The sequence below is a fragment of the Rhea americana genome, unplaced genomic scaffold (assembly GCF_003343005.1).
Source record: "Rhea americana isolate MKP2758 unplaced genomic scaffold, rheAme1 scaffold_36, whole genome shotgun sequence".
Taxonomy (NCBI): domain Eukaryota; kingdom Metazoa; phylum Chordata; class Aves; order Rheiformes; family Rheidae; genus Rhea; species Rhea americana.
The window spans coordinates 1172210-1198522 of record NW_028186490.1 but is presented as its reverse complement, the minus strand read 5'-3'; the positions used below and the strand labels follow the sequence as shown (position 1 = coordinate 1198522).

Here is a 26313-nt window from a genome sequence, read left to right as displayed (position 1 = left end):
GGCCCCGCCCCCGGGCGGCGCGGCGCGGCCAACGGCCGCAACGGTCACCGCCCGCCTCGGGCGCTGCGGCTCGGCGGGGCTGGCGGTGCCGGAGCGCCTGGGCTTGCCGCAAGCAGCCAGGAAACTCCAGAGGAGAATGAAATACAGGGAAAATAACACTGGTAGAGCTGGTGCCCTGAAGGTACCGCCTTTTTCCCAAACGGAGATGTAAGAGCAAATAGCACTTCTTAACCTCCACGTAGATTAAAAGCAGCTGTTTGCAACAGCAAATCTAACACGGCTTTGTTGAGACAAAAACTGCACTTCCACTAGTTGTGCAGCCTTAAAATTCCTTTAAATCCTCTCCCTGGCACACACTCATCCATCTGTGAAGCCAACACAGCCAATTAACCCGCAACAGGACTGCCAAAAGCTAACAAAAGCAAGCAGCTCCACTGAGGGGTGGCATACCAAACGCAAGTACATTTGCAGAAGCATCGTTCCCCTACCAAGCAAGCGTCCTGGACAGGGCAAGAAAATACACTTGAGTGCATCCTCTGCTGCCAAAGTCCACACTGAGAAGGAACACAAAACACCTAGTAACAGAAACTTTTGTTTTTGAACATCTGCATGTAGGATATAAAGTTCCCACTGGAGCTGCTTTTCTGTACCAACTTGTAGTAACTCCTTTGGTGTTAAAATACTCTGTAAAATGGGAGTGATGTCTGCAGAGCTGAGTTAGTATTGCATTACACAATTTTAACAGAAAAACTGCCACTCAGTTATGGAGTGCTGAGCTTCAAATTAATGCTGTTGAGGGATAATTTAATCCCACAATACTTGCACTATTTCACAATACATAAATTAATATGAACACAAGCAGAGAAGTGTTCTCCATCCATAGAAAGAACAGGTTCAAATACTGGAGGCTCTTCCTGCATTCCTTCAACAAGGAAAGCCCAAGCCACAACACAGTCACAGTTCGGAAGCCCGGTACAGACGATGAAGACAACCTGCGTGTCATTACCCACGTCCTTCCTGTCCACTCCTCCGCTCACTGAACAGACCCCCAGATCCCAGCACAACGCTGACAGACACCAGCAGGGCAAGGCAATTCCCACACACATGGAAAGGGGCACTACCACAAACATTCCTGCAAGCACAATTTACTCCACAAGATTACCAAACAAGATGCACAAGGCCCATCATTTTCGCAACATACCAGCTCAGTAGTGGATTCTGGACAATGTAGGAACATTCCGAAGAGACTAATCCCCAAAATATTCCACAGCAAACTAAGTATTATTGGATATTTAAAAATGATTGTCCTCTGCCTTCATACAAACCATTGTAAAGGTTATCAGTAAATTGTACAATAGCAGTCTTCCAGGCTACAGTAAATAACGGGATTTAAGTGCAACACACATTATTTTAACCTAGTCTGGCCAAGTTACACCGCTAACAGCCATGTTCATTCTGAACTTCAATCCTGCAATTAGCAAAAAACAGAGAGGAGAAACAAAACAAAAAAACCTTTCCCTGCCATCTTAACTCTGAAATAGTATTCTGTTTCTCCAAAAAATTAAAACTGCAAGTCTAACTTAAGCTTAACATTACCTTGAGATAACTACAATACTTTTCAAAGCAGACCAAAAAAGCAGTCAAGCTGTGTTAGAGAAAAGGGGAAGTTCTTTGCAAAAATAAAAGTTCAGTTGGGACAGAAAGTTAAAAATGTTTAGGTAAGCAAAGTAACACTGAGACTAAACAGCACCTTTTGTATGCTGACATTTCTTGTATTTTTTACCACCTTCCCCTGTAAGTAAGAAAAAAAAAAACAACTTAGTATAAGACTGGATTGTAAAGGATCACTCAACTAAGCTCCAGACCTTCCCACTTCCTCCCTCCCGCAAAATACAGTGTTTGGAAAAATAAGCAGTGTTTATTTACTAACAATGACATAAAATACATCTTAATATATTTTTATTTCTTTACAAATTAAAAGATGCATTGGAATAAACAAATGAAGAAAATGCAAGGTTCATTTATGATCTCATTTCCACCCCCCAATATTAATACTAGAAATTAGTATTGTGGAAGTCTGTGGTTGCTGAGCTTTATATTCCTGGGAAGCTGTTGTTTCTCTGCTTAAAAATCCTCTAGATTTTTTGGTTGGAGGCAGTCAGTCTATGGAGTAAAAAGTCAGCCACATTCATACAAAAACACAGAAGGTTCTGTCAACTACATCTTGAAAGAGTTTCTCCATTAGTTTTCATAATCCCCTTTCTATGTAGTGATGGGAGGGAAGACAAACTAGCAGCATTAGAAGAAAAATGTATTTATATACACGCTACAAGATATGGGACTAAAACCACAGCCAGATGTTCTTCTGAACTTAACAAGGACCTTCCTCTGAAATGTCAAGCCCAGATAATATGTTCTCTAATCCATCCACATTCTTCCTCCCACTTTTAGTGCTATCTCCAGTTCAAACTCTCAGATATTGCAAGAACACTTGTTAAGTGTTCAAGCTAAAATATAAACCTCCTTTCAAAAGTGAATAAGCAAGCCCTTAGAATTCTGAATTTGATTTACACTCACTCCCTCTGTGCAGGAGTCTTCTCATCTACCCTTACCAAATGGAGAAGCGGAGTGGCCAACCAAAGTGGATGGATTAATCTGTCTGAGGTATTTTAGTTTAACAAACAGGCTTATAAAAAGGTTTTGTGCAGGCTGATCAGTAGGTTTAATGGGGGAGGATATAAAACATCCAGTGATGAAACTCTTCCATGTCCTAGATTCTTTCCAACAACTGAAACCAGGTACTTCCAGTACCTATTACAGTGCAGTCTAAATTTTAGTTTGTTTACCCTTCCTTGTATTCCAGGGTACAAAGCAGCCTCAAATTTGCAACGGTAAAGCTCAGTTCTTGCTTGCTTGCTATGATTTACAACAGCATGTTTGAAAGTGGACAGTTCCTTATCATCCAGTTCCCACATAGCCCCACATTGCCTTGTTAAAAGTATTTTCTGCTTATCCTTAAGAGGCTTTTGTTCCCACCACCGTTTGGATAGATAGGTAAGCTCTGCAGAAAAAGAGAGGCCGCGGAACATGGACTAAGTAGGACAACGTCACAGAGCTGTGCAGTGAGAAGGAAAGGAGTCACCGCTCACAGCGACAGGCAGCGCCGACTGTATCCCTATGCTATTCCGAAGCTGCCGATTGTTGCTCACTGAGCAATTACTCCAGTACAGATCTGCACAGTAACTCTTAATACAGACAAGACAGCGGAAGGGGATTTTTCCCTGCTACCTCCTGGCGTACTGTTCATTTTCTTTTTTAAGGATTTCTGGTCCAGAGGGCCACATGATGTACTTGTGCTCTGCAACATCATGTTTCCTGCTTAAAAAGAGAAGGAGAGAAATTGTTTGGCTGCTCCAGCTCCCATCACCTGACTTGCTTCTTGTCCTCCCCACCTGTGTCCTCTTCACACTTGGAGCATGCACACGCGCCCATACAAACACACAGCAACTACCAGAAGTTTTGAAGAGTTATCACTTTTTCACCCAATGTTGAATCATATACAGTGAACTGAAGAAAAAAACCCTACATTCATTAGGACAGGATTAGCGAGCACGGGAGGGGGGTGAACTCCTGCCAAGCACAGGAAACAATTTAGATACAGTAAAAGACCTGGTATCAAAGGCCTTTTTTCCAGCCCTCACCAGGAAAAATTTTCATCTCTCAAACGGGGCTGGGAGAGGTTGAAAGGATTTCTGCTTATGCAATGTGTATTAAAAATTATGGAATTGTACAGATATCTATGTTGTCCTTTCTGAGGGCTCTAGGCCCTCTGATCAGGTGTTTAGCGGAGACCGAAATGTCACTGCTGAGTTCCAGCACCACTCCCGCCTCTAGCTCAGTAGCTGCCGAATCTCCTTGTGCATGTGACACAGGAAGTCCACATACGAAGCACCCCCACTCAGGCTCTTGTCCTCCACTAGAAAGTGTTTGAACAGCATCTCCAGTTTATCTTCTTGCTTCACAATTATTAACTACAAAAAAAAAGTGAATAGTTAGCAAAATTTATTTTCTTGGAAAAACAGACTATCGCATAGAGTTTATGTACTTTCACTTCTGTAATTATTTACAAGAAAAATATCATATCCAAAGTTTGTGCATATTATAATAGGTCTGAAAAATTCTGTTATGGAGGAGAGCAGAGTTATTGCACTATCAGTCAACAGTAAACAGATAAACATAACTCAGTCTTGGAGACCAGGATTCTGCTACTTTGTGCCTGACTTCAAGTTGCAGATTTAACATTAGATCTTCTGTTTCCCCTTCTGAAAGGGCAAAAATGAACATCTGTTTTACTTTTGTGAAGCCTTGGATCTAGAAAAAACAGGCAGTATGACGGAGATATAATAAAGGAAATTTACATTAATTATTTTGTGACTAAAATTCAAAAAGTACTGATTGTTAAAAATGGTCTTTCTGAACATTAAGATCCTAATCAGCTAACTTCACAGCATCCATTATACTGCTTTCTAATACCGTAGAGATATTCTGCATCAAACCAGCCTACTACAGATCTTCAGAGCATCTTTGCACCAACAGCTCACTCTTAGCAATGTCATCAAAAAGAAGTCCAGAGTGCTAGTGCCCAAGACAATCTTAACATTGCCTACTGCAATTTCAATTTGGTTTAAGAAATTTGCATTTTGTTTTCAAGAAGTTTTTTTTTTAAAAAAGCTTTCTGAGGTAAGGTTAGTTCATAAAGTCCCTAAACAATCTTAGTACTAAGGGGGTGAGGAACACTGACGAACAGGAAAGCCTGATTAGCCAAAATAATTCTTTATGGTACCCTCCCTTCAAGTTTTTATCTTTAAAGAAAAGACTGCTCAAACAGCTGAAAGTGACCTAGCTGCCTCTGCAACCAAACTGATGGTAGAAATGATTCTCTTTTTTCCACTGATGTGTAATTCTTATCCCTTCTCCAACTGCACAGCTTCAGAGAAATCATCGCTTCGCTTATTCCATGCCTACCAGATACAGCCCAAAAACTTTCCTGGGAATTACTAGCACTGGAGCTACATATCAACTCTGCAAGTCTCACAACACTGGGGCGACAGGTCCTAGTCATACTTGATTGGGAGCTGGTACAGGCGCTAAGCAAAACATCCAGTCTATAGTGGCCATCTATAAATCCCTTCTGTCAATGGAAAAAAGTAACACTTATGCACAGCAACAAGAGTACTAAGCTGAGCACTACAAAAACACACTCTGGAAAGATAAATGTGCTAGGGTAAGCACAGAACTCCAAGACTAGTAACAGAAGTTATTTCAGATCCTTAAAAATTTGTATGTTTGAATCACAATGAGGAGGTCAGGGAGAGTAAGTTCAACATTACAGTTTATATGAGTAAGACCACATTTTTACCTTCATGTAGCGGGACCTCTGCACTTGAAGCATGTCAATAATAGATCGTATTTTCTTTGAAAAAGGGTTTTCCAAGACAGGCAGGGTACTCTGGAATGCAACATATCCAACTCCCATTACTCTCACGAAGAATTACAGCAACAAAAAACCCTCAGTTTTGTTGTGTAACACAGGTTAAAAAAAATACATCTGTCTCACTAGTAATCTTTACAATGACCTCAACTAATTAGAACAGTTTACAAAACAGATCAGAATTACACACCAATTGTTAAATCTATTTAAACATCAGATGTTCTCCTTTACTGTCAGTGAAACATGTCTCATCGAATATGCTAGGCAAAAGTGTGCCCATCATGCCCAGATAGGGATTTTTGCACTTCAGAATGTTGCACAATTAGTCAGAAAATTTATTCCTGTATTTATGCTTCTCCACTGTAAGTAGGACGAAAGTTTTAAAACTAACTTCTGAACTTAGTTTCTCATTGCTAGTTTTAGTATTGGGTGACTATCACAAACATTGTCTCCCTCACTGCCATCCAGCTCACCAAGGCGTTGCTAATCTGGCTGAAGGATGACACTCCGAAGAGATTCTGGATCAGACCTTGCTGCACATTCACTCCCACCCACACAAAGATGTTCAGCCCGTTCTCCAGCAGATATATGTCACCCTTGGAGAGGCGCTCTTCTGAGTTCCGGATTGCTGCTGGCAAGGAGTCACTGTCAACATCTACTTTGGTCTGTTTCAGAGTGAAATTAAAAAAACAAAAATCAAGATCATAAAGCAAGAACATCTAAGGAAGCAAGAAAAACTTCTGCCTCTAGGACTCCAACGGATTGTTGATCTCTAGGACTCAGTCAGCTGCTTTACTGTAGTAGCTTTGATACTGAAAAGTCAGAATAGTATGCAGAATTTCCCTGTAATGATTTAAATTACCACATAAAATTACAAGAAGCTTAAGACTACCAAAGAATCAAAAAATTCGTCTTTGCCACTGGTCACATGGCATAGGTCAGAGAAAATCCCCCAGCAAATTCCTAAGATGCAGTAATACATCTATCTCTTTAATTGAAATTAAATGAAGCATCCAGACAGATGGCAGGTCCCAAATCCTTCTCAAATAGCTTTCCTTTGATAAGATATAAATACCAGTCCTTAGGGCAAGGTAGTACAACAGCAAGTCTCAAGTGGTGAACGTATCCTGAATTACTCACCAGGGGCAAAAGCCTAGGATAAAAGAAAACATTTGTTTCCGCCACATCCATGGACGTAACTAGCTGACGAATGTAGGCGCGGTCATCTGTCGTGACCTCCGGACCAGGCTGAAGGACATCACTTTTCAACACACAATTCAAGTACACAGGAAGTAGCTTCATGCATTCAGGGAGGATCAACTACAAATCACAAGCAGACAAAAGCTGGTCATCTGTCTTGCTATATAAGGCAACACTGTCTATGCTTAACAGAACAAGGCTTGCACGACAAAAGTGTAATACAGATGTGAGGAGTGAACTCCGATACTCTAATTATATCATGGACTTGTAGAAATAATGTAAAAAGTTTCCCCAGAAGAGGTAATAATTTCTGGGCTCCAGACAGATGCCCAGGAAGTTATTTTCAACTATGGTTTTACTTGCAGGCTCTCTGCTTCCCTGAATCCTCTCTTTGCAGATTTCTGCCGAGCAACGCAATTCACCTATATTGAATAGGTTAGATGAGATTGATGAGAGCTTCTTCCTTCCTCTTACCATCTGAGCCTGCAATTCAAATCAAAGGTGAGTTTACCTGGCCAGCAGAGGAGGGACTAGCACAGTTCTTTCGATAGCAGGCCAGGATCTGGGCACACTGGTTAATTAGCGCATCTCGTACAGTCTTCACTGGACTATTCAAAACTCCACGATATGCTGCAGAGATGGACAGTTATCAAGTCAGTATTTATGCAACACTGCTCAAATCATAAACCCTCCCTCAAACACAAAAAAACCACAACCACACAAAACAAAACCCACAACACTTTCACAAATGAAATCTCTAAATGACTATTGTTTACGAAAGATTTTCTCCTCCAAATTGCTGTAGGAAACATACATTCCTACTGAAGATCAAAATAAGCTTGTTTTACTACCTACTCTTCACCTCTATCTTCAACCCATATATTTTAAAGTACAATTAGTTGTACTTGAAAGCACAGGCTACTAGCAAAACTCCTTTAAAAGCCTGGCCACATTTCTTTAATGATAGATGAAAAAGTTAAGAAATAACCCTTATCTGTAGCTCTTTTTCTAAGTAACAGTATTACCATCGTAACTTTGAAAGAACTAAATTATCGGGATTGCCACCTGGAATTTGATGCAAAGACACTAAACAATTGTCTTTCAATTACAATAGGCATTTGAACAGCAGTAAAAGGCTGGGACTCTCTTCACCATACTTAACCTTACCAAATTTAGCCAAATAGTTGATAAGTGTGTCTGTCTCACAGTTTCGATAGAGGTCAGCCAGCTGTGTGCAACAGTTTAAGGAGAGGTTGTGAATGCGGAGTCGTCGCTGTCCTGCACAACTTGTATACAACAGAGCACACTATAGGAGACAAAAAATGCCAATATATAGAAAGATGAGGCTTTAATAAAATAAGAAAGCCTAGACTTGAATTAATTTCATTAAAAGTAGGGATGTCTAAGCAAATAAGATAATTTTTAAAAGATTTTTACACAATAAGCTAGCAACATATTTTAAGAATTAGAGTCAATGCAAAATAACAAGCAGCAGCGTTAGCGGTTCATAATATTGGAACTGGTCTACACAAGACAGACTGTGGTTTGAAGCAGTCTAGGTCAGCCTGAGAATGTGTTTCTGAAAGGTTAGGGCCATGTTAAGTGGCAGGAGAGGGAGAGGGAAAAAAAAAACCCAAAACAAAAACCAAAAATACCCTCCAGCTCCTTAAGGGTGTGTTTAACAATTCAGCTTCAGGGCAACATCATACTCTTTTGCAACTAGTACTCTTCCCAGTTAAGATTTGGTTCACACTGACACATTTTTGTTGACAATTCTGAATTGTTAACTCTTCTTGCTTCTGCAGAACTCCTCCCCCAACCTCTCACCTGAAGGAGTGCACCACTGTCTTCACTCAGTTTGTCATCATGCTTGAATTCCACTGTGATGGTTTTATCACAGTCCAAACCTGCCATCTCCACATCAGTTGTGTTGCTCATATAGAAAGCTCCAAAAAAGTCAGTTGCTCGAATACCTACAAGAGAAAAAACAAGAGCCCTACTATTCAATAGAAGCACCTAGAAGACAGCCTTGGAAGCCCTGAAAATCCTACCGTCATGAACAATTAATTATCTTGATGAATTCCCAGCAGGGATCTTTGTTTAGTCTTGACAAAGATCCTTAGAATTTCAAAGCTTTAAGACAGCTTTTTGCATAGCCTTGCCTCAGGATGTTCTAAATTATGAAAATATCTGTTATGTCCCATATCCTACACTTGAAGTGGTCAGTTTATTAAGACTCAAGTCATGCTAAGACCCACCTGTGCTGGTACGTACTCTCATCACAGCATCAAATCCCACTTCTTTCTGGACATCTCTTCTCAAGTCATTCAGGAACCTATCCTGGTCTGTTTCCAGCTAGAACACAAGCAATAATTCAAGTTTCACACTTCATAAATCAGAGCTGTTCTATAGGCTATCAAGCAATTTAAAAAAACAGGTATCATCTCCTGCAGTCTTACTCTAAAATCAGCTGTTACATAGGGCTCAGTGTCATACTAATTCAGTATCATGCAAAAAGTTAACTGCATAGCATTCTTTTTGTTTATAGACATTTTGTAATAAGACAAAGCTAACAATCATTTTAATGACAATCTAGAAATTCAAGTACCACCTTAGTTCTGAAAATGGACTTGCTCACTATGGTTCATACTGTATAGAAGAGCTTGTAGCTAAACAGTAACTCTTACTCAGATCAAACAGCAGCCTGACTCCTTGAAGCTCTTACCTGGAAATAAGCATACTTATAAATGGAGCCGCCTGTCTGGTAAGTTACTACCCCTAGTGTCGCCACATCCAAATACTGGTTTGGAAACAGGAACAGATCCACACAGCAGCCCTGGGCCACACAGTCCTTAGCCAAGTTGTTGTAGAAGCTTGTCTGGGATTGAAACAAAGTCTAAGAAAGAAAGTCAGAGATCAGATCAAAAGTTGGTGGTAGGAAAAAGATAGAAACCCAAGTAACAATCATAGTCAAGACACTTTTATACTTTGAGTCTCCCTTCAAGGTAATAGTCATTGAAATTCTTCCTGATCTTGCCTTTGAAGAACTGCATAATATCCTGAAAACTAAAATGCCTTTTGCTTCAATTATAAGCAAGTTCTGCAAATTCACTTTAGCAAAGTTGTATAGATTTCTCCCATATAAGATTTTAGCTCTACACTTCTCCTAGCTCTCATATAAAAATTGTCATTACAGTGTCAGGTCTACTCAGCTTTGCTTGAGAGCAGAAGATAAACATACAATATGAAAAGATTACTACTAGCCACAATGGTTACATTATATACTACCTTTCTCGTTATTTTGAAGTTATTTCAGAAATCTTTTATCCATAAGGAGTATAATATAGACCAGTACCCTAAGCACCACGCAAATCGCTACTACCTTCTCCTTGTCTGTGTTGATTAGTTTCTTATCATCTCTGTTTTTCAGCTTCCCTGGGGCCTCTGCAATGGGTAGAGAGGTGTGGAAAATGAAGAGCTTGCCAGCACACTCTGCTGCCTGCAGGAGAGGGAGTGAAATTGCTCAGGTAAGAAACATTTGAAAAATTGTAAGGAAATTAGAATTCCACAGCATCTGCATTTTCATTACTTCATTTCTTTATGTCAGAAAGGCACTTTATCTCTGACATGTAAGCTCAACTAGACACTTTGTTATGTTAGTGGGACCCAGCACCTGAAGCACAACTTACTGGTCAGTTATGGAGAAACAAGTTTCAGTTCTGCTGGACCTTTGCTAGTTGCATGGCAAAGAGAAAGGGCCTGGCTCCAAGCAGACACAGGACAGTCAATTTTCTGAAGCAGGACTCAGCTACAAAAGGTTTTGCACAAATGAGCTAAGGATTACCTTCTTCTCAAGGACTACTGAGTTTGTGGGAAAGAACTGTCATAAACAGCAAAGAATTTGGGGACCTGAGCTTCAACAGATAATTAAATCAACAACTTATGTAAACACTAGCCAACGATTAGTAGGTTATTTTCTCTGACACATACAGTACAACCAATTACTACTATTTCTTGATGCAATTGAACAGAGAGGACACCTGTCACAAGAACTGGGATTAAGAGGGTCTGTTAGATAAAGCAATACAATCAGATCTTGGTGGAATCATATGGACAATGAAGTCAATCACTGCACACAAGTTTGAGTTGGATCACACATGCAGTGCTCTGGAAGAAGTACTGGAATGGAAGATCCTTCAGAAAGATTTACTTGGTTAGCACATTGGTGTGGGAAACTGGGGCAGCTTCAATACATGGCATCTTCTCCTTTTAACATTATACCAGAGCTCAAACACAAGCTTAGGAAAACACCATGTTACACAACTCTCTCAACAGAACATGACAGACTTCACCATCTGTGTTTAATGCCAGAGAGTCTATTTCCTGTAGGTTCTGTAAACTGAACAAAACCAAGTACAGCCAGGTCACTGAGATTAAGTCACATCTTACACTTTGAGCGAAAATGATTAAGCAGTTGGGCAGAGAACAGATAGCTAACTATAGAGAATCAGAGGTACACGCACTTGAAGAATGGACCAAGCATTCCCTACATGCAGTGCATCTACTGCAAGGAGACTTATGAAAAGCAATTGCCATGACAAAGCATTTACAAACCTTCAGTGCCTCCAACCCTGCTTGAATCACAGGTGCAAAAACAGTTTCCGTTTCTCTTGTGTCTGCAAACATTTCCGGGATCTGGTCCAGCAAACTGGCAAAGAACAAGAAAAAAAAGAAGTCAATGAGATTCAACTCCAACTGCTAAATCCAGAGTTGCAGCCAGTGACCTATGAGACTGAGGTGGCTTAAACAGAAGCCTTTAATATGTCTACTCATTCTGTGGATTTCCATAATTTCTACAGTTTATGGTATCTTACTGCTTATCTATCTAAACTTATCTAAACTGATGCGTTGTCATTCTTCATTGACTTCCTCATCCATATCGATGTCTTCAGGGCTAATGTATAGCCTCAAACTGACGGTTATTCTACTAGCTATTCTGTATTCTTGTTCTTTTAATATATTCCAATGTACTGGGAAGTAAACTCTTAGGGAAGACAAGTAACACTTTGCTTCTGTTTGCCAAACACCCTGTTTACTATTCAAAGACTAATGTGTTTAATCCACAATTTTGTATTTGTGCTTATTACTGGATTACAAAATAGGCAAGAAATATTCTTTAAAAACATGTTTTGCCTAGTCTAGTTCCCAAAACCTAGTTAGCTACATACTGTGGTTTAGTTCCAGTTCAAGTATCCTGTAAATAGTTTGTCCAAACCTTACAGATTTCTTCTCTTTCCTTCCACGTTTTGTCTTCTTTCTCCCATTCAATCAAGTTTTTCGTACAACTAAAACTAGACACCATTGTTTTCTCAGTGTACACTTATTTAGGTAGCTGCCTTCAAGTCAATTATTCAGCATTCTTACAACTTTTGTTATATAATATTCTAGATGTTGTTCTTTTTCTAGAAAGGCTCTTCTTCACTAAATCCTATTTTATTAACCCTTCTGCCAAGCTGGGCTGCCAGACAAATACCCTTACCCATAAATGATCACACCTTCCTTTGTCCATACCATCTCAAAACAGCATAGGAAGTTAAAATATATGGAATGACTTCTAGACATGTAACATGACATTTAAGCAGCCAAGCATGTTACATTTTAAGTACAGCATTTGAATCTATCAAACAATAACTTTATTGTATACATCTTAATTCATTTCCTGTTACCTGACAATAACTGTCCTGGACTCATTCACGTTCACTAGAAAACCATCAAGGAGTGGCACAAACATATCTGCCACATCTGAGACGACCATCATTTGCGGCTGTGCCAGTGAGCTCTTCACATTATAGAAATGTAACACTTTGTTGTAAGTGACAAATCCTACTCGAATGGCTGATTCTTCCATGTTGCCCTCCCTGTAAGAGACATACTTCACATCCAAGTGGACAGTGAACTCATTACACAGAAGTACAATTCCAACATAATAAGGGATAAGGGAAAAAGCAAACGAAGGAAAATTGTAATTTGACCTAAAAGGCGCTGAGAAAGCTGTCCTGTCTGGCCTTTTTGGGGCCAAAAGGCCGACACAGGGTCATCAAATAACTTTTAAGCTTTAGACATTTTAAAGGAGAAAGTGACAGCTTCCTCCATTTTGATGGGCTACAACAATACATAATAAACCTACCTGGGCAGGTAGTCTAGGAGTGACTTTAATTCTTCACATATTAGCCTCACTAAGCCACTCTTCACAGCATTATAGGACACATCAATCATGAAAATGAAAGCAGGTGGGCTGGGAAACTTGTTATTCTGTGGAAGGGAAAGTTATATTATGTCAGCATGCAGTACACAACAGCTCTGTAACATGGACAAAATGAATCCTGTGCAAAACCTTAATAGCCCGTACATAGTTTCCACTCACAAGCAGTGACTGGTTCTTCAGATCACTTTCCCATCCCTGCCTAGGCAACACAGGCATGTAAGGAACACTAGGCATGAAATGCACGAGTGTTATGTGTCTCAGTTTAATTTTGCTATTGCTCAGTGAAGAGCAGGCTAGTGACAACTGAATCAACCATTTGTATGATTAGGCCAGACAGGGAAAGTAGACAGGGAGGTTTCCCACACCTCAAGATTCTGGAATCTGACCAGACTTGTTTTATGTGGTTTCTGAATATAAAGCAAAAGATTTTCCTCTGAAAGCCGCAAGCTTTCAAATCTCCTTAAATATCAGGCTTTCATTAAAATAAACAAATTGTTGCTTCAGTCAGTGTTCTCTCTGCAGTCATATTGGAAGGAGCACACACGATAAAAGCAAAGCTGAAAAACTTCCAAAAACCTAGGAAGATCACATCATATTTGTCCTTGAATGCACCCTACACTGTTAGAATTCAGACGATGGCTTTACCTTTACCTCAAACTAAAGGTGAAGCATCAGAAGGTAACTAGGATAGAGTTGCAACATTAGTCATCTATTTTCCCAGAGTATATTTCAGCAAAGATATGAGTATTAACATACATTTTGTACCTATTTTTCCACTCCTCAGAAGTTAAGATCTAAATCTTTAATTTAGAAGTGAACCAGCTCTGACAATACGTATTTCCAGACTATTCCTGTATTTTTAATTGGCATAGTTGTACTTGAAATTCAGTTTTGATGCATAAAGCTTGTCTTATTCACCAAATGGCACATTTTGTAGTCAGGATTTTGATTTTTGTTTTGTTTTTACTCTAAACAACAACTACTAGAGGCAGCTGAATCAAAGTAACATTGTGTGATGTGGGATCAAGACTTCCTCTACTTTGGGAAGTAAGCACATTAAGACAATGAGCACATTAAGACAATGTCATGAATTATCTGCCAGCTAGAAGACAGTCCCAGAAAATTTCATCCTGGTCTTACCTTAGGAAAAGATTATTTTTATTTAAAAACAAACAGTAATAAACAAGTACTACTGTACCTTGCAGTAGTCTACAGTTGCCAGAAACTCGTAAGACCCCAGTGATAACTCAGGTCGATCATAGAAGTCCACTCGCTTACCAGTATGATCCAAATGCTGGAAATAGTGAGGTGGTACTGAAAAAGACGACATCAAGTTTAATTGATGTATTAATACTTTCACTGTCTCTAGACAGCTAACATGACAACAGCTGGTTCAAACAACATGGCAGGAAAGTTAGCTAGTGCTCTGTGCTATCATGCAAGTGTTACAAAAAAAAATCAACTAATTCAAGAGCATTACTAAATCCAACAAAAACAAATTTCTTCCACTGGAAATCTCACTACAACATGCTCTTAGGAGTCTTTTCAAGATGTAGTCCAAAGGAAAATATAACTTAATCTTGTAAAAGTATTATCAAATGACTTACATTTGAATTTGAGATAAACTACTGGTCTCACCCTTACTGCCTACATTCTGGCTTACCAAAAGATTAAGCTCCTCATTTTGCCAGCCAGGTGCTATAGGAGCTAGCCTTTTCTTTTCTTTCCCATGCTGGACGAGAGAGAAGCCTACTAAGAAATCTCAGGTGCAGAGGCTGCCATAGTCCTTTTGCCAAATAGAGAGGGTACTTCTTGTAATGGGTTGCAAGGCATTATTAAGGAGGAGAACGTGAATATTAAGGAGGAAAACATGAATGTATAACCGCATGCCCCGCTTCCAGTACTTTTGTTCTGGCCCCAGCCATCAGTAGGTCAAATGGGAGTTTTTAAATAAACTGCAGATAGACCAGTAAAGGTATCAGTCACACTGAGTTATAAAGTTCAGGTGCACAGGCAGAAGTGCTTGCCTCGATCCAAATACACTTTTTAAAATGAGAATTAAAGTAAGTTTTCACCTACAAAAGTCAGCTACAAAAATAAAGAAAACATTTGTCTTCTGTCCCAAGAAGTGTCATGACAGAGTCTCCCTCCTTCAGAACTGCTATGGTAGCAAAGTGTACTCTAGAGTATAGCTGCCTATATAGTGCCACAAGAGAATAAAATTAGATTCTTTATCTGTAGTAACAGTACTCATAATCTTAGAATTATTTCAAATACTCAAAAGATTCAACAGTTTAAAAGAAAGGAAACAGAACTGTATCACTGAGATTATATAAGCAGCTATCACTCTTCTCTCTGAATGCACAGCCAGTACAAGGTAATTACCTGATTTTTTTTCTCCATACTGAAAACTGAAATTGTTCTTTAACATTGGGTACAACTACACTGTAGTTTCACAAGCATTTCTGTCATCAGCAGTCCCTCAGCATTCCTCCTGTTTCCCTGCCTTCTGAGTTGTGCTGGTATAGCCATTTGTACCACTGCTCAGTGAGTGGCTATAGGGAATGCATGCAAGCTGGAAATCACCAAACAATCAAAGAAGTTAAAACAAACTGGCCACTTCTAACCCAGATAAGTACAGCATACTTACCTGGCAGCATACTACTCAGTTATGTACAGCATAAACTGAGGTGATGAGAACAGTTTGCAGGCAGTTGGCTACTTAAGCCATCAGTGCTGCCAAATGAAATACTCAGGCCATCACCCGTATTTTTTTTTTTTAATCTTGCATTGCTCTGTGCATGCAAGACAAATCTATGAATTTCCAGCAGACACCTTACCCTCAGTGACACAGCTGCAGAAACAACACTGGAACCTCCTTCCACCCTCAATGAACTGCATAAAAGGGCACATGTAGGCCTTGCACCTATTACACCGGACAGGACCAGATTCTCCATGGTCTACCAAATAAGGAAGGGTCTGTGGAAGCAGGAGGAAAAGAGAAAAGAAAGGTCATGTGATGATGAAGAAAGAAATGACTATACATATTGCAGAGCTAAAAACTATCTCCTTGTACATTGCACAGGACTTAATTTTGGCAGCTGAGGGACAGGGAGGGAGGTGAAGTCTGAACAAATGTTTCATAGATGCTTTTCAATTCAAGCTCTTAACGCAGGTGTAACTCTGTGGGCTGCAGAAATTAAAAGGCAATCCCACAAACCCAAACAAGTATTCCTGCACGGTGCTGCACTACCTTATATAGTAGCCTGCTTGAGGAGCACAGGCTCTAGTAGGGAGTACTGTTACCTGCTCTCAGGAGCACAGCAAAGATGTATTTCAAGTGAACTCAGAAGACTGAAGTCATGCACAAAAAGGTTGTGATATCCCAATGGGAGTAAACACAAAATTTGCAATTCATGAGTTTGGTTTTTTTTAAAAGTAATTCTTTACCTCTTATATTTTCCCCTTGTACAACTTCTGATAAAATAATAAAAGTCACTGCATTCCATATATGCAAGAACTCAAATCCATATTGTCTTAAAAAAATTTCTACTGATAAGTCTTTTTTGAACTCCACTATGAAATGGAATATATCCACAATTCCTACTTGTCATGACCCCATAGTATAGCAAAATTGATACCCTCAAAACTGATAGGCAGTTATATCATCTTTAAACTATTACTGATACTTTTTTTTTTTCCCAGCCAAACAGAATAGAGATGTTTGGCAACTTCTGCAGTTTCTCAGACTTAGAAGGAGCAGCATGCAGTTCAGAATGATTAACACAGAACTTTTGCAAGCCATAAGCTTCATTCATACTTCAAAGCACCTTCCATAACTAAGAATCTAGCTCAAAAAGAAATTCAACTGCTGCTTTTAAACTTTCTGGCACTGAAGAGTGGAAATTATAGTTCTCTCACTAACCCTAAACTTCTGATCATGCTTAAGAAAGAGCATACTCCTTAAGCAGAAACTGCACAAGTGCCCCAGCCACTCCCCCCCACCTTCAGTCCACAGATGTATTAAATCTCACATTCTCAGTCACTTACTGGAGCATGCTTTCGTGGCCAATGTTTTTTCAGCTCCTACTCCTTGCTGACCTTGTTCAAGGCAAAAAAATTCCAGGTTTTCTGACTGCCAAGTCATGTTGGTATTGTGCTTCCACAAATAAGCTTTTTTTCCCCTCAGCCTTTCCACTAACAGCATTCATACAAACAAACTACCAGAGGTGCTATAAACATGCACAGTACCATACATAACCTGTTACTAACACCACTTACTCCCAGATGAGGCTCCAAGCAATAGGTATTACTATGCCAAAGCTTGCTTTCTAAATTATGCATTAACACAGGACAAAAGACCTGTATCTGGTAAATAGGTGCTGAATTTTATAGATTCTAAATGTATTTGAATATTGTATTTTCACCAGTCACATTTATCCTCTCATTTCTGATATTTTAAGCTTTAGCTCTATTTACAGGGTCTTATCACTCTGAACAGCTGAGCCTTCATCTGTTAGAAGGGCCCCTACAAAGGGAGTTTGCCCTTGCTATAGGGAACTTTCCAGTGCTGGAAGCTGACTGGTCTCCAGGACAGTTTTCTGATCCTAGCCTTGTTTTCTCTGGCTATCAAAACTGTTTGTTCAGAGCATAAACTCACCAGAAGAGCAAACAGCTAGATGTTCGTAATATTTCCTGTGTATAGATTCGCAGCTCTGCAAGCTTCCAAGATTCTAAACTAAGATCACATTCACCTATTGTGCTCTTTTTAAACTCCAACCACAACACAAGAATTATTTTCACAACTCAGTTTTATCATAATCAGATTTTCAAAATCCAAACCATAGTTTAGGGACATTAATAAAGTAACACAAGAAACTTAAAAATCTAGACGATAGTTCCTTCCTCAGTAGATGCTAATGGTAAGTTCAACAGGGCACAGAGTACTGCCAGTGTATATACTCAAATTTCACACCAGGCACATTTGCCTTTTTGTCACTGCTTCAAGCAGGCTAACACTAAACTGTAAGAAGACTTTATACAAAGTACTTCTTACAGAATTTCTAGCTCTGTAGTACTCTAGCAGCTTTTGTCTTCAACAACTAGAGTATGTAAAAAACTAGCCACACATTGAACTTAGAAGGAAATAAATGCTGCACACAGCAAAGGCAGAAACATAAGAATAGTTCAGCAGCGCATGGTATTCAGTCTTGTGCTGTCACTCATCCCACACAGTGCTCTGCCTGTGCACGCACATTAGACAGCTTAACCAGTGCTGCTTGATATCATAGCTTGACCTCCTAGAAAAGACTGTTTCAGTTATTAGTAGTCATTTAAGAAGTGTAGGGTGAAAAAGAAAATAAGATATAGTGGAAGTACCATACCTTTGTCATCATCCTAGTACTTGAGTCTTTTGATCAGACTGCCTGACCCAGACACTAAATGCAAAAAGGCTTAAATTATCATGGTGATCAAAATCTTAAATATTTTGAACGCAATATTTTTCTAACAGATCTAACACCACATCCTTGTTGGAGAACAAATGTTTACTTATCTTCATTAGCTAAGCATTTCTTCTGTCAAAATTTAAACAGCTTATCTGTTAAATGTGGGCATTTAACAGCATTCTCCTGAGGAGTTCACAGTGCCTTAACTCCGCATAAAGTTCTCACCTCTTCTGGGGGTAGAGTAGCCAATGGTTTTATGACAGCAGCTAGGGGAACTTGGGACTGTTTGGCCATATCTGAGGTGCAGGGAATATTGTAAGATGTGCATCTTATATAGCGAGGGCTTGCATTACCTGGGAGGGAAAAAAAAACAAAGATAAGAATCACACAGATACATATAAACTTAACTTGTGCTGAAATGTAAGACAAAACAACTGAAGATACCTTGAATTCTGTTCAAATCGTAGAAACTAAGCCAAGCAGACAATCAGTTAATGTCAATCTAATTAAAACTTGAATTCCAAGCAGACTATTGTCCTCATGATTAACTACGAATAAGAGCTCTTAATCCAAAAGAAGTCACCCTGACTCCATATAAGCTTAATCCTCCATAAGGCACTCTGTTCCACTCCTTTTACAGACTAAAACATACTGTGGGTAGCAATCTCAACTCAAACACTTCTAATATTTGACTGTGTAATTCTAGCTGAAAAGTTAAGCACTTGATCACAGAATAGGATTCTAAGGTTTTAATCTTAAACTCACAGTGAAGTGTAGCAATGATTTTAGTACATATAGACATGATGCAAATAAAAAGAAAAAATCAATTTTTTGTGAAACCCATAGACCAAATGACCTCTCACTCATGATTTATCAATACACTATGCTTTCAGTCCAAATCACATGATATTGCTAGTACATTTCAGTCTTAAACTATTTCAATACAGCTTTACAAACACAGCTTCATTTATTGCTTTCCAATAGCCCTGCCAAAGTTAGTCCCAAGTACCTGCCTCAGAAAACATCAATTGTCTTTACTTAGTAATTAATTACTAGTTGCCAAACATTCAGAAGAATATAAATTGAAATCACATTAACATAGGATTTGAAAATAATTTGTTGGTAAATCACATATCTTCAGCCCCTGAAATCATCCCCCAAGTTTTTCCTATCTCCCCTCCCTCCCCCCTTTTTTTTTTTTAAACTAAAGATGTAGACAGTTCTGTCTCTGAGTCTTTGGGGTTTGTGTCTCTTATGTTTATTTAGAGAAGGAACAATATTTTACCTTGATCCTTGACTAAGAAATTTGTAGTAACAAGAGGTGGGACCTGCCCTCTCACTCCAGTGACAAATGGTTCTGATCCACGGTTATTTCTGTCATCTTCAATCACTTGAATCTATGATGGAAAATACCATGTTAATCTTTTGAGGCTTAGTTTCAAAGTACTGCAGAATAATGGATTTTTATCTATAAGGTAGTGAGAAAGGGATCTGAGACAAACATTACTAGCTCTAAAAATGAGAAGCCTAAAGCAAATGCGTTTTGCCAAGCAGTCACCTCTCAGTTTGATTTGGAACAATATAAAGTGATTTTAACAACAAAGAACAGAAGTCACAAATAGTGATTTTGAGCAGCAACATATTCTGTATTTTAAGGCCTGATCTAGATTCATAAAAGCCCAAACTCAGACCAAGAAAGGAATTTTTGATAGTATTTCTCTGTTTACTGGCCCTAGATAAATTAAAATCAAAAGCTTCCGTAAGCCTCAGGGTAAAGTTCTACAGATGACATCTTTTCTTTTCTTTTCTCATTTTTCCTCTGTGTTATGTTCCCAGTGTTTTCATATGCATTGGCTTCTAATCAGTGCAACTCTGACCTAAAGACAGATGCTTGCAAGCTCAAGCTCAAGTGATCGTTGCTTTCCAATGCTCAAGAGTTCATGCTTTGAATTCTGGGGATCTGAAAAGCGAAGCTGCAACAGACTTAATGATTCAAGCTTAAAACGTCACAAAACTAGTGAAAAAAAATTTTGAATTTCTTAGTGTTTCAACTGCTACTTTAACACAAATATACTCAAGATCATGGAAATACATTAAACAATTAAAACATTTTGACTAAAATACCCACTGAATTTTGCATAAGAACAGAAGATTGTTGTTACACACCATTTTAAAATGCCTTTTCCACGTTACGTTACACACAATCAAAGCATTAAAGCTAACAATCACTCTACTTACTGTATTTTGCTACCAAACACGCATGCCTTTCCTCAAAGTATATTACGAAATGCAAAAGTCTGTACAGCAGAGCTTTTACCCTCTACATTACATATTCCAAGTTGCCAGCTGAAAGCCTGCCATAGTATTGAATAGTTACCACTCTAGAATAAATCTAGTCCCCTCTGAAAAATACACACAGACTGATGTTGGCAACACCACTATTGGTACCTGTCATATGGCCAACTTCGGCCAACTGAACGAGGAAGTAGTGATATGCAGGTAACAACTCTAATCCATTTTTAATTCCAATCCAAAAGGTAGCTGCTTTTTTCTTTCTTTACTCTCTAGACATAATCATTAAATTTTCAAATTCAAAATTTAATAATTATGTATGAGCACAGATAATGAATGAATGTTTATAGCTCCCCATGCCTTGTATTAATCTACTAAAAATTTGGCTCAGGAATTAACATCAAAACCAAATAGTTACTTCTCACTTCTAGAACTTCAAAACATTAGCCCAGTACTGGCAGGTCAACAAGAACAGTAACCAAATTCTGCTCAAAACTGGTAAGAAACAAGACTACAAAAGTTCATGCTGTGTGTATGTTAACATGGGACTCCTTATACAGACGATTATATGATAGCTTCCACTCTGAAAACGCCAATTGGAATCTGATGACGGAGATATTTTAAGGATCAGACACAGTGAAGGGGAAACATTCTTCATGATCTGTTTCTGAAACTGTCTGCTTTCTATTGCCTCACCATTCATCACAGAAGAGAAGATTTAACAACCTCTTGTGATGTTATGTTACACACTTTGATAAGGCAAGTAGAAGACAGCAAGGAAAGGATAAAGGATTAATGATGGAGGGGTTAGTGAGGTGAGGTTTATGTTTCAGGCATGCACAGATGGTCACCAACACAGACTACGGTAGACAGATATATACAGCACTTACTGGACTAGGAATTGCATCAGGATCTATTCTGTGCCTGGGTTTCTGCTGAGGTGGCAGCTCATTAAGTTGCTTTTTTTAAAAAAAAGAAAAAAAAAGAGTGCCACAAAAAAAAGAAAAGAGAATAATAAAACAAAAAGTAACAGTGTTACTTCTCTCTACCCAAACCTATACCATTGGAATTAGATATATGCATTAGACATCGGTTTATGCGACAAAAGGAAAAAATACACCTGCTCCTGCAGCATATACTGATCCCCAAAAAATCAGTTTTGTCATGATACTTGGCTTGGGCTCTGTACACATTACTAACAGACATAGTGGCTCACATGCTTGTTTTTGTTAGAACTTGAGAATTTATGCTTCAAGAACATGCTAAAATGAAGGCAATTGATACAAGTCATTTGAGATCTCATTTAGTGGAAGAGAAAAGAAGTAGCCAAGCAATTAAAGATTTCTTATATTCCTTTAAAAAATAAGGTCATAAAACTTGTAAGTTTATTTAAGCTTGGAGTCTAAACATATAATCCATGACTTTTTCTGAATAGTGCCAGTCAAAGATTTTAGTAGTAATTCAAGACTAAACTATTTTTATATAGTTTTAAAGTGAACTGATTGTAAGCATCATCTTGGAAAAGGTTTACTGATATCAAACGATTGTGGCCTTTTGAAACAATGACAGAACAGAATTGGGAGCAGCAGAAGGAGCAACAAAGCAGACTAATGGCAATAATTCCACCAGTCTTAGTATTACTCATCACGACTAATCATTAGACATAACTGCTCGTCCTTCCTCAGAACCCTGCTTCAGAATGATAACCCTTATTTGGAAGTTGTCCTTATTTGTCTGAAGTAGTGTCGTGACTTCAATGGCTGCAACACTAGCCAGCTTTTTGACAAATTATAGGATGAAAAAAGGAAAAGCAATACAAAGAACCCTACTTTGAACTTATTCATAGCTCATTCCCTCAAAAACAGAAATAAATTCACCTTGGAAAGTCAGTAAGCAAGAATCAGGAAATGCTGAAACAAGCTTAAAGCCCTCAGGAGTTCCCAAAACATAAGATAATAGGGAAAAAGACCTGAGGAATTAAGAGCAGTGATTTGCATATGCAGTGCCTTTCTTTAGTCACAAATAAAAAAAAAAAACAACCTACACAAAACACCCTCGGATTCTTGGCTTGTTCATAACAAGTGACTGAAGCAGGATACATGGAAAGAAAAATAATCAAATAGGCTGACGTTCTTTTGAAAGAGAAAATGCTTTCAGTTTTGGTCTTTGTCAATGTAAAGACACTATGGAAGACTGTACACTGGTAAGAGCAAAGAAAGCTTACAGGGCTAGGAATGGAATCAGGATCCAAGCGTTTTGGTGGAGGTGGTGGTCCAGGCTGGCTTCCGTAATTTGGTGTTCCTGGATAGGCTCCTCCATAGTTTGGTTGTGGACCCCTAGCCTGTCCGAAGGAACCTTAGAGAAAGGGACACTAGAATTAAACAATGGCTAACACTAGTCATTTCCTCATTAGGCATTTCTCATTTTTCCTGCAATTATCAAGAAGAAATAGAAAACTACTTGCTTTTGAGTTAATTAGGATTAGATAGATTTATCACAGTGCTTCAGTTTAGAGCTGTATATCTCTGTCAGTGATCCAATAAATAACTAATGAACATACCTCCTTAAAACTAGGCTTGAGAAATACTTATTTCAGGGAAGTATATATTTTTAGACTAATGTAACTATTTTTAGACTAACAGAACTAAAATTTGCATTAAGATAATGTGTAAATTGCACTATGAATATTCAGTCTAAATTGTAGAACAGCTTAAAGTGTAACAAGAAAGCTTAACAAAAAACAGCCAATGAATGACTCAAATTTCCTGAACTACACGCAAAAAGTTTTCCTGGGCAGTTTTGGCTTGTCTGAAATCACAGCAATAACTTCATTTGTGATGATTTCTTTTGTTTTGTAATGGTCAGAAATTATTTCTTTATTTCATACAATTTTAGTCTGTTATGGAAAAACTGCATCATTCATCCCATCAGTGTTTTTACTGTTCATTTTAATATGGACAGATGTTTTGAACAAATAGTTTATCTGGCCAGTTCTGCAAAGCTGCACGGGGGACAGAATTTTCATTTCAGATCCTTACAGGTGATTATTTTCTCTTAGCAATTTTTAAGTATTATTGGTGAAAAAACAGCCAAAATTGTTTATAATCCAGAAAGTTTAATTGATATTCATTACTTCTAATCACATATGAAGTGTGAAAAAGTTCTACAAGGAGAAAAATACACATTTCTGTGATTTGTCTGGTTTTGTGAATTAAAGAAGGAAAAATAGCAATTCCTTTTCAATATATCCCAACTTTTCCCATACATATTGTACATGCAATGCTGGCCACAAATTAAAAAACAAGAAAGTGATGCTTTCAGGATTTCAAATCTCTACTTTTGAATAGATGAGACTGTAGATATCAAAGTGCATACTACAATTCTGATCAGAAATTCTTGTAGTGTTACAGTACTAAATATCAAGCAAATTCCTGGTGAAGCAAGCTAGAATTTTTGTAGTTATGTTAGTCCGAATAAAATCTACATAAGAAGCAGCTTAGAACGACACATCCTACTCCTTAGTTTGGATTTGTCCTTCAGACAAAAGCACAGGGAAGCTTTAAATTGCAGCCAGGAGTCTACAAGGTACAAACCTGAATTCTAGTTCTCTATCCACAGCACAAACATCTGACTTACAACCCTTAAACTGAGAATACTCACCGTTTTGTTGCATTTGGTATCCTGGCTGAGGAGGGTGTGAGGGAGGAGGTGGTCCATGGAGACTGCTCATGGGAGGAGGCCCTGGGTGAGGCCCTGGCATGGCTGATGGAGGTGGTGGTGAGGATACATGATTAGGCTGGGATGTTGGTGGTCCAGCAACTGACTGCCCAGGCAGCGGTGGGCCTTGCATGGGAGAAGGCCTTGGGGCACCTGTAGTAGGAGGGTAAGAGGAAGGTCCAATTCCCGTAGAAGAGGGAGGTGGGGCAAAACCAGGGACTTGAGTAGGAAGGCGCTGAGTCGATATTGGTTGACCAGAATAAGGAGGCTGTGCCAAAGGAGGACCTTGAGACACACTGGTAGGAGGGGGCCCTTGGCTCGCAGTGTAAGGTGTGTAGAGACCAGATCCCGTTGCAGTAAAGCTTCCTGAGACTGGGGGAACCGATGTTGGGGAACCTGATAAGAAGAAAAGAAGTTATTACCATCATTTGCCTCTATCCTTAAGACAATTATTTTCAAACACAGTTCAGAAGATACAAATTCCATTTTCTCTAGGGCATCTAAAATAGCTCTACCACTTTCTCATCTTTAGATGGGCATTCCAGTTTTAATAAAGAAAAACTGGCAGTGAATATTCCCTTAAATTTACCCTAACAAGGGATCTGAAACTTCACCATTTCCTCCCAAAGTCTGAGCTTATTTTACATAAGTAGAATACATTTCAGGATTAAAGGCCAGAAAAAAGGGGCAAAGCCAGAAGTACACAAAACAAGAACAATCACATGTCCATCTAGTCACATGTCCATCCAGTGATTTCTTGAACTGAACTAAGTTTGAATCTCAAGCTCCCCAATGAATTGGAGTCTATAGATCAACAACAGCTTTCAGCTTCATGGCTTTAGTACCATGGAATTACTATCTGGTATATTTACTCTGAATTGCTTCTGAGGAGAATTTTAGACAAATATTGCCAAAGGCTAGAGATACCTATATCCCCTACTCCTAGTTTTCCTATAAAAATAAAGCCTATGTTAGAGTATGGCAGATGCTTATAAGTAGTATTTTATTAAAACAGTTCTGGTCCTCACTATTGAAAAACATCATGTTATTTACAGTAGAGGTACTAGAACTAATAACAAGAGAACACACTGCCTAAACTCCGTTTATACTTGTATAAGCATGTTTCTTCTCGACTATTCACAATTTCAATCCCTTCTGAATTACCGAACTCTTTTCCCTTTGACTGGGTTGTTCCACAGCAGCAGCTAGGTATACACTCTTTGATAGTTTGCTTAGGGATAGACTGCTTCTGTGCTTCATGCAAAGATTCATCTGGTCAGGTAGTGAAAGAGTATAACAATATTCCTCCTTATTTGCTGGAGCACTGCCTACCTTATCCCCTACAAAAGTCTCAGTTCAGTTTCCCTAGTGATGACCCTATTAGCTAAACAAAACTAATGCTTACTACAGTAGACATTAATGTCCAGAGAATTACCGTCACCACACGGAAAAGAGCAACTGCCTAACAAGAGCAAGTCTCTTATGAAATTACTAGCACAGATGAAAAGCAACAGAATATCTTTATAGCCAGAAAACCTCACCATAGCCCAGTCCAGCTGGGGAAGGAACAGATGTTGAAGTACTGCCAATCGTCATCCCTGCCATTTGATTGCTGAGCTGCTGTGCGCTGGCTGGGGGGGGAACATATTGCTGGAACGTAGACGGCTGGCTAACCGGCGTGGGTGCCGAGCCTGGCAGAAATGGCTGAGAAGCAGGCGGCCTGCAAGGGAAGTTGAGAACTTCACTGGATTCCTCATTACACAAGCAGTTATAATTCTCCATTCCACTTAAAATGCTAGCTGGGTCTCAATTACTTACGTGAAGTAAAAACTAAACACTATAGCTCAGTTTCTGAAAAATAATTACACAGATGTGAATCTCTTTCATCAAAAAGTCTTTGG

The 26313-nt window shown here is 38.9% G+C and overlaps 1 protein-coding gene across 4 annotated transcripts in view; it reads right to left on the bottom strand.

Moving 5' to 3' along the window:
• Positions 1 to 1942: 1942 nt before the first annotated feature.
• Positions 1943 to 26313, bottom strand: part of SEC24C (SEC24 homolog C, COPII component) — a 32240-nt gene continuing 7869 nt past the window's right edge. For 2 of the 4 annotated variants that reach the window (XM_085312251.1, XM_085312253.1), the window contains 21 exons: positions 25954 to 26132; positions 24356 to 24808; positions 22920 to 23050; positions 21586 to 21654; positions 19689 to 19800; positions 18629 to 18756; positions 15797 to 15935; positions 14155 to 14270; positions 12879 to 13003; positions 12418 to 12609; positions 11306 to 11399; positions 10074 to 10190; positions 9417 to 9587; positions 8950 to 9046; positions 8519 to 8664; positions 7859 to 7997; positions 7203 to 7321; positions 6632 to 6811; positions 5965 to 6156; positions 5420 to 5509; positions 1943 to 4031 (listed from right to left, as the gene is read on the bottom strand). In XM_085312251.1, coding sequence (XP_085168377.1) covers positions 3891 to 4031; positions 5420 to 5509; positions 5965 to 6156; positions 6632 to 6811; positions 7203 to 7321; positions 7859 to 7997; positions 8519 to 8664; positions 8950 to 9046; positions 9417 to 9587; positions 10074 to 10190; positions 11306 to 11399; positions 12418 to 12609; positions 12879 to 13003; positions 14155 to 14270; positions 15797 to 15935; positions 18629 to 18756; positions 19689 to 19800; positions 21586 to 21654; positions 22920 to 23050; positions 24356 to 24808; positions 25954 to 26132 — 3130 coding nt within the window. In that variant the 3' untranslated portion in view covers positions 1943 to 3890. The remainder of the gene's footprint in view (positions 4032 to 5419; positions 5510 to 5964; positions 6157 to 6631; positions 6812 to 7202; positions 7322 to 7858; positions 7998 to 8518; positions 8665 to 8949; positions 9047 to 9416; positions 9588 to 10073; positions 10191 to 11305; positions 11400 to 12417; positions 12610 to 12878; positions 13004 to 14154; positions 14271 to 15796; positions 15936 to 18628; positions 18757 to 19688; positions 19801 to 21585; positions 21655 to 22919; positions 23051 to 24355; positions 24809 to 25953; positions 26133 to 26313) is intronic. The other 2 variants (XM_085312252.1, XM_085312254.1) reach the window with 1 other exon arrangement.